The sequence below is a fragment of the Passer domesticus genome, chromosome 22 (genome assembly GCF_036417665.1).
Source record: "Passer domesticus isolate bPasDom1 chromosome 22, bPasDom1.hap1, whole genome shotgun sequence".
NCBI classification, from domain to species: domain Eukaryota; kingdom Metazoa; phylum Chordata; class Aves; order Passeriformes; family Passeridae; genus Passer; species Passer domesticus.
Window position 1 is genome coordinate 6417459 of NC_087495.1, and position 14301 is coordinate 6431759.

The 14301-nt window shown below is 48.5% G+C and overlaps 1 protein-coding gene across 3 annotated transcripts in view; it reads left to right on the plus strand.

The window, feature by feature from the left end:
* The window catches only part of MXRA8 (matrix remodeling associated 8), a 31449-nt gene extending 17444 nt beyond the window's left edge, over nt 1-14005 (plus strand). For 2 of the 3 annotated variants that reach the window (XM_064396831.1, XM_064396830.1), the window contains exons 6-11: nt 782-1243; nt 4841-4999; nt 6433-6463; nt 6970-7046; nt 8167-8244; nt 9046-14005. In XM_064396831.1, the coding sequence (XP_064252901.1) occupies nt 782-1243; nt 4841-4999; nt 6433-6463; nt 6970-7046; nt 8167-8244; nt 9046-9071 (833 nt within the window). In that variant the 3' untranslated portion in view covers nt 9072-14005. The remainder of the gene's footprint in view (nt 1-781; nt 1244-4840; nt 5000-6432; nt 6464-6969; nt 7047-8166; nt 8245-9045) is intronic. The other variant, XM_064396832.1, reaches the window with a different exon arrangement.
* Nucleotides 14006-14301: the final 296 nt, after the last annotated feature.

Consider the following 14301-nt stretch of genomic DNA (forward strand, 5'->3'; position numbering starts at 1 on the left):
CTTTAGTGTGTGGGTCTGGGTTCACATCAGGGGATGGTGAGCTCTGTGCACAGAGCAGGGAGACAAAACACTTCCTGCTCCAGCTGGGCACCAAGGACAAATGATCCAAATCTCAGCCCAGGAGCACAAACCCCGTGGGCTGGAGAGAGAAAAACAAGGATGGGACTGCAGGGGCTGGGGCTGGAACTGGACACTGAACTGCAACCTGCACATGGAGCAGAATTTATAAAAGTGAGAGACCCCATGAGCGGTCAGGGATTTTTGGGACCATTTTGGTTCACCTTGGGCTCATTTTGGGACCATTTGGGTTCATCTTGGGTTCATTTTGGGACTATTTTGGTTCACCTTGGGCTCATTTTGGGACCATTTGGGTTCACCTTGGGTGCAGCCCTGGCTGGGCTCTTGTGCTGCCCAGGGTGGATCCATGGAGGAGATCCTTTTCATAAATCCCTGCTTTATTCTTTAGCTCTGTCCAGTCTGTTCTAGAACCTTTACCAAGGCATCACTCCAAATATTTCCAAGGAGCTGCTGCTCAGGTTGAAGTGTGTTTTCCTCTCCCAGATTTCTCCTCCTAATCCCAAGCTGCTGCTTTGTCCTAATGCCCAGCTGATGTGCAGTGCTGATGCTGAGCAGACAATATTATTTAAATCTCCAACCCCTGTTCTAGCTCAGCCAACACAAAACATCACAGGACAGAAACTTAGAGTCAATTATTTGAGAAAACCAGGACGGGTGGGACAAAACCAGTGGAGCCAACCCATTCCAAAGCTGTGTTCCCCAGCAGGCGAGGAGGCCAGCGAGTACTGGGACGGCGAGAAGCCGGTGCTGGTGGCCCCGGAGGGCAGCACGGCGACGCTGCCGTGCGTCAACCGCCAGCACATCTGGACGGAGCGGCACAGCGAGGAGGAGCAGCAGGTGGTGCACTGGGACAGGCAGCCCCCGGGGGTGCCCCAGGACCGCGCCGACCGCCTGGTGGACCTGTACGCCTCCGGGGAGCGCCGCTCCTACGGGCCCCAGTTCCTGCGGCAGAAGATGAACGTCACGCGCGGGGCCTTCGCGCTCGGGGACTTCTCGCTGCGCATCTCGCGCCTGGAGAGCGCCGACGAGGGCACCTACTCGTGCCACCTGCACCACCACTACTGCGGCCTGCACGAGCGCAGGATCTACCACGTGGCCGTGACGGAGCCCCAGAGGGAGAGGAAGGTGGTGAACATCAGCACGCACGCCGTGGTGCCCGCTGCGGGTGAGTGGGGATGGGCTGTGGGCGGTTCTGGGGTTTTTGGGTGCCAACAATCTCTTGTTATGAGGTCTGTTAAGGCTAAGCTATTCAATTAAGAAGTTGCACCTAAATTATTTTCAGTTTTAACGCAATAACTGATCCCTTGAAGTCCACACTGCAGACTTTTCTGTCCAATTACACAAAACCTCCCAATCCCATGGAGAAGAAGGAAGAAGAAGGTAAAGAAGAACAACCTGCCTCTGTCCTAAAACCTCCATCTTGCTTCATATTTATTTCTATATTCTAAACCCCAAACTCTCCGTTTCCCACCCTGTGATATCACACACTTCTAACCAACCCCACACCCACAATCCCAATTCTATCATTCCATTTTGGCAGCTTCTCCACAGCCCCAGGTCAGTGCAGTGTTCTCCAGGGGGCCAGAGCCTGTCTGTACACAAAGTCTGAATTTCTCAACAGCTTCCAGCAGAGTGGGACCATACCAAGAACAACTGGAATCATACCAAGAATGATTTATTGCTCAGATAAACATCAGAGGCCCTGAGATTTACAAGAGCAAGCAGTCAGCCACAGCTCGAGACAGTCACAGGTTCTCCATGACAAGGCAATGTAGAGCTTTCTACCCCAATGTTGCCACAGGATTTATTTTGCTTTTCTGGCCTCCCACCTTTACTTACTGCCCCAGGGCAGTTCTGCACTGCTGGCAGGCCCCAGGCAAACAAGCTGGGTTTGGTTTGTGTTTTTGTGCAGCTCCCTCTCCCTCTTTTTGGCTCTCTTTCCTCATGGAGCTGTGGGCAGGGGGTTGGTGCAGCCCTGCCTTTGCTGTCCCAGCTCTTCCCACCAGAGTTTCTCTCCCCTTTGCACGGATGTTTAGGCTGTGCAAGGTGCCAGACCATGCAGAATCAACCACCAGGAATTTTCCTCCACCCTTCAGCTTTTCTTTTTTTTAATTTTTTCTTTTTTTTGTGTGTGTATGTGTATGTGCCATAAACCAATTTTCATATTTTCCACTGCACTGAGCTATCGTCTTTCAGCCTGTCCAAACTCAAAACCATCACTCTTCGTTCAGGCAGAAAAAGAAAACAAAAATCCCAAGTTTAATTTTTTTTTTTAAAGTCTTTTGGGTATAGTTCTTTATTAACACTTTAAAATATTCATTGTGCTTTAATATTTATTGGCTGTTTAATACAGAATTTTGATTTGCTTCATACATTTTTAAATAGGTTTATTCTCCTGTAAGAAATTGGCTTTCTCAAGTCATAGAGACCTAAACTTTTTCCCTGGGGGCCAAGGTTGGTGTCCAGAAAATCCAGGCAGTGCTGAGAGAGGTGGCTGGAGACCAGGACATCCAAATATCAGATTTCCTGCACACAGCCCTTGATCCTTATCCACAGATGGAAGCCAGATCTTGTTTCCAGAGTGTTTCACCCAGAAATTTCCTCAGGATGCTGTCCTGAGTGTTTCCCACCTGCCCAGAAAGGAGGTGGAGTCTCTGGGTGATTTAACCTGAATTTCCCTCCCTGGCAGAAGCCACTTCCTCTGTCCAAAGCAGCAGCTCTGGGACCCCTCAGCCCTCCCAAAAATCTGCTGAGTCCATGGGAATGTGTGAGCACTGGAGACATCCAGAGCTTTCCCTTTCCAACCCTGCTGATTGCCCCATTCCATGGAAAACTGCCTGGAATTCTTCTGGGGAGCACAACAGCGACGGGGAGACACCAAAAGCAAACCCAGGAGCTCCTGGCCTTGCTCCAAGCTCCATTCCAGACAGGAAAGTTGCCCCTGTTTGGAGCAGAGGCAGGGGCTCAGTGCTGCTCTCAGGCTCAGCACTGTAAATGTGGTGGATTTTTACCAAAAGAGCATTTTTACTCAGGGTTTGCTCTGCAGCAGGTGCCTGAAAATTCTGTTGTGTCTCCTGATGAGTGCTAAAATATTGGCAAACCTTGTGGAGAGCTCTCCACCTTTTCCAGCAGAATAATTTGGTCCTTGACACTTTGGGAAGATCGTGTCAAGGCACTTCTGAAATTTAAGGTTTCCCCCTCACCTTTAAGATTTATTTTTTCAGGGGTAAAAATGTCCTGGGAGTGAATTTGGGGTGGGTGGATGTGAGATCAGGTCTTGGTTACAGAATGAACCTTCACAGCTAAATTCTGGGGCAGGGTGAGGAGGAGTCTGTGTGCCCTGGGCACTGCCAGTGGGGCTGAGCTGTGCCTCAGTTTCCCCAATATCAAATGGGGTACATCCCATTCCCCAAAGCTGTTAAATCTCTGTTTTCACTCTGTGTTGTGACCTCCTCAGTGTTGCCTAAAGTTTAACCCAGCCCTTACCCAGTTCTGTGGGAAAGCAGAGAGCCAGGAATAGAAATTCCTCTGCTTGCTGTGGCACAAGGAGCCAGGGGTGGGACACAGCAGAGCCGTCACATGTGCTGTTTGCAGCCTTGCAAGTGGCTTTCTTGGTTTGAATTGGTATTTTTCAGCTTGGCAGGGTGGAAATCCCATGGTTTTTCCAGCTCTGTGTCCAGGGAGAACTGGAAATGCCAGTAAAAAGCAGAGTGCTGCTGGAGGAGCACTGGGCCACCAGAACAGAGCACGTTGCTCAAACTTTTTGATTTTCTAGGACTGCTGTTGGCATTAGCAAACCACCAGCTCTGGTTTCAGAGTGTTTATTTCAACCCACTCTTGCTGGATTTAATTTGATTTTTGCTGGGTTGGTATTTTTAACTGCTGGAAACAAACTGCCCAAAAGACTGGAAGCAGTCCCAGTGCCAGCACTGCCAGAAGTGTCAGGACACATCTGCTGAAGGGTGCTGTGGCTCTTGGGGTAGTTTTGAGATATTATTTCCCCACTTTCCCCCTTATTTCCTCTGGATAATGAGCAGGGGGAGCTCCCAAGGGAATGGGAGGTGAGGGCTCCATGCTGATCTTGCCTGGTGCTCTGTGAAAATTCCCTGTGAGGGGTGAAGGTGGGGATTTTTCCTTCTGTTTTGAATTAAAACCCCTGTCCCAGCAGAGTCCTGTGGGATTCCATCCATGCCTGGGCTGGCTTTGTCCATTCCTCTGTCTGTTGCAAGCACAGAAGTCACTTCCTCTTTACATGTGTAAAACATTGACCTATTTATTTGAGATCTAAAAAGAAAAAAATGTTCCACGTAAAAGCTTTGAGCTCCCCTTCCCTGTTCTGTGGGACAGAAATCCTGCTGCACCCTCCAAAGGAAAGGAATCTTGGCTTTCCTCTGCTTTTGGGGGGTTTTATTTATTTTATTGATTTTATTTCATTTCAAAGCAAGCTCATTTTTTTGGCTCTGAGAACTCTTCCCACTCCATAAATTATAACCTTGGCGAGGAGGGGCTGCTGTCTGGAGCCAGAGCAGCGTGGAGTTTGTGTTGAAAGGGACCCAGAGGGAGCTTTTGGGACCCTCTGGAAGGTTTTGCTCTGAAATTCCCCCCTGCAAGAACACTCTGCAGGCCAGGGATCCCTGATCCCAGAATTAAACCCTGGGAATTATGAGAAATCAGGCACTGATTAATTCTTGCGATTCAGAATTCCTCCCTGAATTCCCTCTGATCCCACCTCCAGTGACGCCTCCTGTTCTCCTTCCCTCAGATCCCAACGTGGTCAGGGGCCACAATGTCATCAACGTCATCATCCCCGAGAGCAGGATGCACTTCTTCCAGCAGCTGGGCTACATCCTGGCCACTCTGCTGCTCTTCCTCGTGCTCCTCATTGTCGTGGTGCTCGTCACGCGCCGGCGCCGGCAGAGGGGTGAGCCCAGGGAAACCTGACCTGGCCTGCACCATTCCTGCCAGAGCAGGGCTGCAGGCTGGGATCCCCTCCTGGAAATGCAGGAACCTGCCCGGGGGGAGGATTTGTAGGGTTGGTGTGGTGTGAAAATGTCCTGGCCTTGATTTCGTGGAGTTATTTGGGTTGGAAAAGACCTCCAAGGTCATCAAGTGCAGGATTTGGATGAATCTCATTCATTATTTGCTCCACAGAAGGGAGAAGAAAAGCCCCTCACAGGTGGGATTTGTCCCTGGAGAGCTCAGGTGCTCAGGTCCTTGCCCAGTGGGAGGATTTGCAAGGCTGGTGTCATGTAAAAATGTCCTGGCCTTGATTTTGTGGAGTTATTTGGGTTGGAAAAGACCTCCAGGGTCATCAGCTCCAGGCTTTGGTTGAACCCCACTCCTGATTTTCTCTGTAGAAGGGAGGAGAAAAGCCCCTCACAGGTGGGATTTGTCCCTGGGAAGCTCAGGTGTCCAGGATTTGCAGGGCTGGTGTGGTGTAAAGATGTCCTGACCTTAATATTATGGAATTGTTGGGGTTGTAAAAGACTCCCAGGGTCATCACCTCCAGGCTTTGGCTGAACCCCACTCCAGATTTGCTGTTTTGCTCCATAGAAGGGACAAGAAAAGCCCTTCACAGGTGGGATTTATCCCTGGAGAGCTCAGGGGTCCAGGATTTGTAGGGCTGGTGTGGTGTAAAAATGTCCTGGCCTTGATTTAATGGAATTGCTGGGGTTGGAAAAGACCTCCAAGGTCATCAAGTGCAGGCTTTGGATGAATCTCACTCATTATTTGCTCCATGGAGGGGACAAGAAAAGCCCCTCACAGGTGGGATTTATCCCTGGAGAGCTCAGGTGCTCAGGTCCTTGCCCAGTGGGAGGATTTGCAAGGCTGGTGTCATGTAAAAATGTCCTGGCCTTGATTTTGTGGAGTTGTTGGGGTTGGAAAAGATGCCCAGGGTCATCAAGTGCAGGATTTGGATGAATCTCACTCCTGATTTTCTCTGTAGAAGGGAGGAGAAAAGCCCCTCACAGGTGGGATTTGTCCCTTGGGAGCTCAGGTGTCCAGGATTTGTAGGGCTGGTGTGGTGTAAACATATCCAGGCCTTGATTTCATGGAGTTATTTGGGTTGGAAAAGACCTCCAAGGTCATCAAGTGCAGGCTTTGGATGAATCTCACTCATTATTTGCTCCATGGAAGGGAGAAGAAAAGCCCCTCACAGGTGGGATTTGTCCCTGGGGAGCTCAGGTGTCCAGGTCCTGCTGGGCTGGGTGGCTCTGTGATCCCACAAAGGGACACTGGGCTCTCTGGGTGACACCTCAGCCCTGGTTTTTTGGGTGCCACACAAAAAAAACCAGCACCAGGAATGGGTCTGGACTGGCTGTGACTGCTCATTCTGTTTTTCCTCCTGGTTAGGTTATGAATACAACGTGAAGAAATATGGAGAGTAAGTATAATCAATTGTAATAGAATTAATATTATTAATTAGGTTTAGAATGCATCTAAATGAAATAATTTTAATTTCCTCCTCTGCCAAGAGCCTAAACCAGCTGAAAATCTGGTTAGGAGATGGAAGTGGAAGGAGAAAATGGTTTGTGGGGCTGATTTGGCAATAGGATTTTCTCTTGTTACTCTTTGGGAGCTGACTGAGGGATGGAGTTCCTGTGAGATGTCCTTGGGAAAGGAATAATGCCCAGATCTGCTGTGAGATGGGGCCAGGATCATGGAGCTGGGCTCCTCCAGGCCTTGTTTTGTAGGATTAAAGTGGAAAAGAGAAGGAAATTCCAGGATTGGCTGCCCGTTGTTCTAAGATCAGGACAAACAGGTGGGGGGAAAAATTAAAAATTAAATAAATTCTATAAAGAATTATAAAAGCTAATGGGGAAAAGTGTGAAAGGAGCCAGTTATTAAAAGATGGGACAACACCATTTCCCACCATTATTCCCTTTTCAGGAAGGATGTGAATCTTAAAGAATTCACAGTGGACACAACAGACCTGACCCCACACAAAAGTGAAGACATCAGGCTGGGTAGGTATCCCAAAGCAGGTCAGAATCCCTGTAAATCTGAAATTTCTAATGCCACTTGGATATCTGGAAGTGACTGAACCCATTCTTCAACCTCTGGAAGTGGGTATGGATTTTATTTGACCAGAATTGGGTAAGGAGAAGTCCTGAGTCAGTTGAGTTCATTGTCTCCACCTTCTGTTGAAGCCACTTTGGTTTAACTTTCTGATTTTCTCCACCCTGGATGTCAAATCATTCAGTGAGCATTTGGGCCTTCTGTGCTAGCAATTAGAGCAGATAAACAGAGTGAGAGGAAGAAAATGTGAGCTAGAAAAGAGAAAATACAAATCCCCCTGGAACTCGTGGTAAAATGAAAGGGAAGAGGGGGAGGAAGCTCATCTCACACTGTGAAAGTGGGTTTTTTTGGGATTTTTAGGACAAATTTGGGGAATTTCCAGCATTCCTGAAGGTGGATGCTGCTCCTTGCTGGGGTTTGAAGGTGCAGCCTTGAGTTTGTGTCAATAATTGATCAGGGCTTGGCTCTTGCTGGGATTTGGAGTGAATCCATTTCACAAAAAAAAAACAACTGCTGCTCCTGTCTGCAGCACCCTGGGGTTCCTGAAGCCTTGTCATGATGCCAAGTTCTGCAACTTGATGGATAAACCAGGAGATAATTTCCCTTGGATTTTTTTTATTTGCATCCCCAGTAAAGGTACAACCTTTAAAAGAAAAATCTGACAAACCTTAGGTCCCAGGAATTGCTGTAAAGGCCCCAGCAAACAAAAAATCGGGAGCAAAGAAAGGAATTGCAGAGGCTGGGTTGCAAAAATCCTTCTCTGTGTGTCCCAGGAGAGCAAAATCTCTGGATAATTGCATCAGTCACCTCCAGGTGAGCTTTGAGGAGACAATCCAGAGCTGGAAGGATCTGTGGAGCTGGAGTTTGCACAACTGATTAATGCCAGGGGCTAAAATGAAGTCAGAGCTGTTTTCCTGCTGAGTAACTCCACAAATAATTCCTAGAAATCAGAGGTGCCAGTCCTAGAGCACAGCAAGGAAGGGCTGATCGCCTCTGCCTTGCTCATCAAACTCCTGTTTTCTTTTCATATCCTAATTCCTGTGTGAATTCTGCTCCTCCCTTGCACAGATTACAAAAACAACATCCTGAAGGAGAAGGCTGAGCAAGCCAGGAGCTTCCCAGCAAAGAACATTGATTTAGACAAAGGTAATCATGACTTTCTTCCCTTTAATTGGTGGCTGCTGGTGGGAGCAGTCCACCAGTGAGTGACCAAGCCACAGCCAAGGAGGAATGAGAAACCTCGTGGCAGAAGCAGGAATGAGAAGCCAGCTGCCTTCCCATCCTTTCATCATGGAGCCACAAGATGCAAGCAGTGATTAGGCTTTTAAAAGCTTCGGGCACGGCACAAATTGGAATTTTTCTTGATTGGGAAAAGAAAGCTTGGCAGGGCTGGAGCAGTGCCTGCTCTGCTGTGACCCCAGGGGGAGGGAGAGGGAGCCCAGAAATGTCCTGGCGTGGTGTTTGGGCAGAAAACACAGAGCAGAAGGAGAGTGTTTGGAGTGGAATTAATCTCTGGGTGATGGGCAGTTATTCCATCCAAGAAAAGCAAACAGCTCTCCCTCCCTGGGGGCTGGATCTCCTCCTGCTGCCCCAGGACTCCTCCCCAGGGCTGTGCCTGTGTTTGTGGGGCAGCTCTTGTGTCAGGCAGGGCTTGTGAGCAGCTCTGGGATTCCAGGACTCACGCCAGGGGAGTGAGGATTTAATGGATGGGGCTGAAATGACACCAAGCAGGGGATGGAGAGCCCAGGAGCTGTCCCTGATGGAATTCTCCTGGCATTTTCTCCTGCAGGGTGGGTCTGGGCAATAATTTACCCCCAGTCTGTCTCACTGGGGGGGCTTTTCGATATGCAAATGCTCACCCTAGAAATAAATCCACATTTTTGTGCTTCTTTGAATGGTTTGAAGTCTCTCTCCAGGTGCTGACCCCCTGTTTCCATTTGCTTTCAGATTTCAGGAAGGAATATTGTAAATGAAGACGCTCCCAAGCTGCTGGCTGGACCAGAAGCTTCCATCCAAGACAGATAATGTGGAAGAGAGATGGCTTTTCTTAATTCCATCTCCCTCCAGTTCCCACAGAATTTTTTCCACATCCACTTTTTATTTTTTTTCCCCCACACAAGGGTGCAAATGCTTCATGAAAGAGTTAAACTGTCTTGTGTGCATTTATGGGGTTGGGTTGCCTTTTCTTCCTCTGTTCTCCCAGTCCTCCCTTCCCCTTTTCTTTCTTGACAATTATTGTTGGATTTTATGCATCGATGATTTTTATGAGCTGAATCAGCAGAGGTTTTTGCTTTGATGTTATTGCTTTAAATAAAACCACCTGCATCACTATTCCTGAGCCATCGTTGCACCAGGCATTTTTCCATGTGGTGGATCCATCAGGAGAACAATGGCAAAAGCTGATCCCTGTCCTAGGCTGGCAAAAATCATTTCACACACAACTTGGCACCTCCCAGGTGAAGCACAACCCTCCCAAAACCTCCTTTTATCCGTGGGGAAATGTCAATATCCTCATTTTACAGGGAAAGGAAAGCACACCAAGGGCTGAGGGCTCAGCTCAGAGCTGAACTCTGCATTTCTCACCCCGTTTTTGTTGATTTGTTTCTGTGTTTCAGCACAGCCCAGAGCAGATGTGGTGGATGCAGTCCCAGTGCTGTAAATTCCAGTCTCAGGTAGATCAGGAGCAGGAATTTTGTGCACAGGGCTGAGCTCCTGGGGGCAGCCTGGGCTGGGATTTTTCTGCACCCTGGGCTGGATCCAGGCCACACAGAGCACATCCCAAAGGTAGGAGCCAGCACAGGGAGAGGCTGAAAGGGACCAACAGCAGGAATTCCATGGCCCAGGGGCTCAGAAAGGAAATCCAGGAGGGGAATGAGTCCATCCCCATGGATTTGGGGTGGATTCCTGGGGGGGTTCTGCCTATGAACACTCCCAGGTGGGGCTGCCAAAAAAATAGGAAGTGATTCAGTGTTGCAAGTCCAGACTTCAGGAACGCTGTAAATGGGATCAGTCCTTGGGGCATGGAAGGAAAGAAAAGTGTTTGCTGCTGTTGTGAGGGTGGTGACAGGGACTTGGTGAGGGTGAGGTGACCAGGGAGTGCCATCCCTCTGTTTGGTGGCCTGAGGGGGTGGCAGAGGGGGGGATTTGTGTGAGTGGAGCTGGGGCAGCACCTCCAGAACTCTTTTCTTGCCAGTTTGGGGGTCTTGTCTGACTGATGCCAACGTTCTCAGGCATCCAAATCCCATCCAAATCCCATCCCAATCCCAAATCCCATCCAAATCCCATCCCAATCCCAAATCCCATCCCAATCCCATCCCAATCCCAAATCCCATCCAAATCCCATCCAGCACCTCCAGGACTCTTTTCTTGCCAGTTTGGGTGTCTTGTCTGACTGATGCCAACGTTCTCAGGCATCCAAATCCCATCCCAATCCCAAATCCCATCCAAATCCCATCCAAACCCCATCCAAACCCCATACCAATCCCAAATCCCATCCCAAATCCCATCCAAATCCCATCCAGCACCTCCAGGACTCTTTTCTTGCCAGTTTGGGTGTCTTGTCTGACTGATGCCAACGTTCTCAGGCATCCAAATCCCATCCCAATCCCATCCCAATCCCAAATCCCATCCAAATCCCATCCAAATCCCATCCCAATCCCAAATCCCATCCAAACCCCATCCCAATCCCAAATCCCATCCCAAATCCCATCCAAATCCCATCCAGCATCTCCAGGACTCTTTTCTTGCCAGTTTGGGGGTCTTGTCTGACTGATGCCGACGTTCTCAGGCATCCAAATCCCATCCCAATCCCAAATCCCATCCCAATCCCATCCCAATCCCAAATCCCATCCCAATCCCATCCCAGCCCCGTCCCTCCTCCCAGGGGCACAGGGATCTCTGCTGGCTGTGGCAGGGCTCAGAGGGTGGCAAGGCTCCTCAAAACCGAGCTCAGCTCTGCCCCAAACGTGGTGGGTGAGGCCTCCGGAGGGGCTGTGACACCTTCACAAGGTGGGAAGTCACAGCAGTGCACTTTTCATGACAAATAAACCATGGACATTTTTCCAGTCTGTTACTGGGGGCTGTGTGAAAGAATAATTGTATTGGGGGCCTTATTTTCAATGTCTTCAAGCAGTAAAAATATTAATAATAGAACAGAACCAGAGGTGCAGGTGAGCCTTCCTAAGCTGCAGCTGAGCTGAGCCTCATCTTTTAATTTCTTGGCCCTTCTAAGAAGTTGGAAGGGCCAAGAAATTAAAGGAACTGCTCTCCACAGTTTCTTTTGTGATGTGTAATGAATTCCCTTTATCCTCACTGAACATCCACCCCAAGAAGTGCCCGGGATTAGTGCAGAGGAAGCCCTGGGGTTGATCCCCAGCCCCTTTTTGCCCTGCCCCTGAAGCAGAGAGGGGTTTTTCCCCTGCCCTGGAAGGCAGGCTGCATTCCTGCAGGTGCAGGAGGCTGTGCTGCTTCTTCCATCAGGGTGGCACAGCCTCAATAATTGTCATTAAAGTTCCTCTCCCTCCCTTTCATGTCACTGAGTCAAAGGATGGAGATTTTTTTTCCTTGCCAGCTCCAATTGCTCAGCACAGCTCAGAGTGGGGTTACTCATAAACTCCAGAGGCATTTCAGTATTTATCTGACTCCTGGGCTGCAGAATAGCTTAAGGGGGATAAAAATGAATATATTCTGTGAAACGGGGGGTGGGAAGGGCTCTGTGAGTTCCTCATGCTTGCTTTGACCACTGGATTTGGGTAATGGGCAGAGATGCCAGGTGGGGATGGGATGGGATTCTGGCCCAGGATGATCCTCTCCAAACATTTAAGAAATAAAGGAGAATAAAATGGACTTTCCAGCTCAGGTTGAGTTTATTTCTTGCCCTTTTGGAGGTGTTCTCTCAGCCAGCATTAGCTAATTCTTCCCAATAGCTGCAGGGGTGTTTCATCTCAGAGCATCCCAAAGTGCCTGACAAAGTGCAGATTGAATCCAATAAATTATTCCAGTGATTCCAATAAAATTTCCACCTGGGACTTCATTACTTGACAGGGTCACGGGGCCCCCAGAGGAATTTCAGCTCTCCAGAAATGTTGTATAAGGAACAAATCTGCAGCTGGAGACGGAGCTCAAACCATCCAGCAGAGAGGGAGCCTGGCAGCCCTTCTAAATCTCCTTTTGCAGCTCCAGAAGGGAAGATAACATTTCCTGCTGGAATTTAGATCTCCCTGCCAGCCCAAATTCCTCTTTTCCTTGCAGGACTAACACCTTGCACAGCTCCTGCTGCACATTCTGCTCCTGGAGGCCTCCCAGCCCCTGAGCTGGCAGAGCTCTCCCATCATCCCCACTGATGGAAGCAGCTCCTGGACACTGCAGGGACAAGGATTCAAGGATCAAGGCAGGATGTTGGGATAATTCACTTCTGGGGGATTTTGGAAGGAATTAGAGACAGGATCTCTGAGCTGGATTTGATGATGGGTTTATTTTTCTTATCTTCTGCATAAGCAGGAAGGGTGAGTTCAGCTCACATCTTCACAGCAGGGTTCAGAAGGTCACAAGCCCCTTAGTTACAAGTCCTTTTAAAGATTTATTAACCAATAAAACACTGCCAACAAAGATATTTATGATTTTGACCCAATCCTTAAATATTTCATCCTATGGACCCATGTTACAGTGTAAGCTTTCTGAGTTAATCATGTTATGACACACAAACCTACAGTTCTGCACTCTAAACTCCTTATTTACCTCTGTAACTGCTTTTATTTTTATAGCTGAGATTTTTTATATATTTAAACTTAAATGTTTTATATCTAGAAGGTTTAGATGTAAAAGGACCTAAAACACAAATAAATGTTCATTACATTTAAGCCCCGGGGAGCTTTGCAGAGGTTGCTGCAAAGTCTTTTGCTTCCCTCTAGTGTTGAACGTCTCCATTTCCTCGTCAGTGACTGCCCAAGGCCCACTGCACACAGGGGGAATAAATGGGAAAAAACCCTTGCAGATCTTCCAGACCAGATCCAGGAGAAGTTGAAATTCTCTCTGCTTCTCATTCTGCTCTGGGACCATTTCCATCTTTAGCTCATCTTCTGTGTCAATGCCAATCTTGCCAACAATCCTCAAGGTGAAATTTTATTATTTTACAGATAAATCCTGGATGTGAAAACCACCCTGCACACCTCTGGCTGGCTGCTCAGAGCTCTGGTTTCTTTTGTCCCATCTTTTCACACACTTATTTTGGGAAATACTGCCAGATTTTTTTGCCCAAGAACAGAGAGGTTCACTTCTTTTCCCAGGGAATATTAAGGTCATGTGTTCAAGAATTGTTTTAGAGATTCTGCAGTAAAAATTCAGAATCCCTAAACGAAAACCACCTTGGGGCAGTGGTTCAGGTCAGCAGCTCTGCCTGAGCAGAGTGTGATGAGCTCTCAGAATTCCCCAAGACACACAACAAGCCTTGCTGTAATTCCAAAAAAGGTTTTAAAGAATGGCTTTTTAAAAGGGTTTGCTCATTCCCTGTGTGGTAACTGCTGTGTCAGTGAAGAAAAGGGTGAGCAGCTTTTATCCCTCAGGACATTCTCTGCTCCCTGCACGACTATTCCCCCTATCACAGGGAGCACAGCACTACCAGCAAGAGATTTATTTATTTTTTGCTGAAGTGTTAAGGCCTGAGCTCTGCCAGACTCGAGGTGTTAGCCCTGGTGGGCCAGGGGTGCACCCTGCATTCCTCTGTCCTCTCTTTAATTGGATTAGCTGCTGGTTTGACTGCAGCATGAAAGTGATCTCCCCTCTTGTGTGCTTTTTGTGAGTCACAGAGCCAGCCCGCTCGCTCTGCTCGGGGTAATCATCTGACAATTATTATTTCCAGCTGTCAGGAGTGAAAGCGAAGCGCAGGGAGCAGGAACAGAGCTCTCAGCAGGTTCAGGCCCTGGGTGGGCACCTGAGAACCCAGGAGGTCATTAAATACCCATTGAGGGACCAAATGTTGATGTTCTGCCTGAGTTTCATGCTGTAAAAACTCAGACAATATTGCTCGTGCCAGAGCTGTGATCCCACCAAAGGGAATTTTCCCATTCCTGGTGTTCTGATGGATTCAGGGAGCACTTCCCATGCCAGGAGCACTCCGGGGTGCTTGCAGAGCCTGCTAGGACAGAAAGCTAAACACATATTTTTGGGGTTTAACTGAAAAAGGAGTTTTTTTTTAATAAGCAGGAG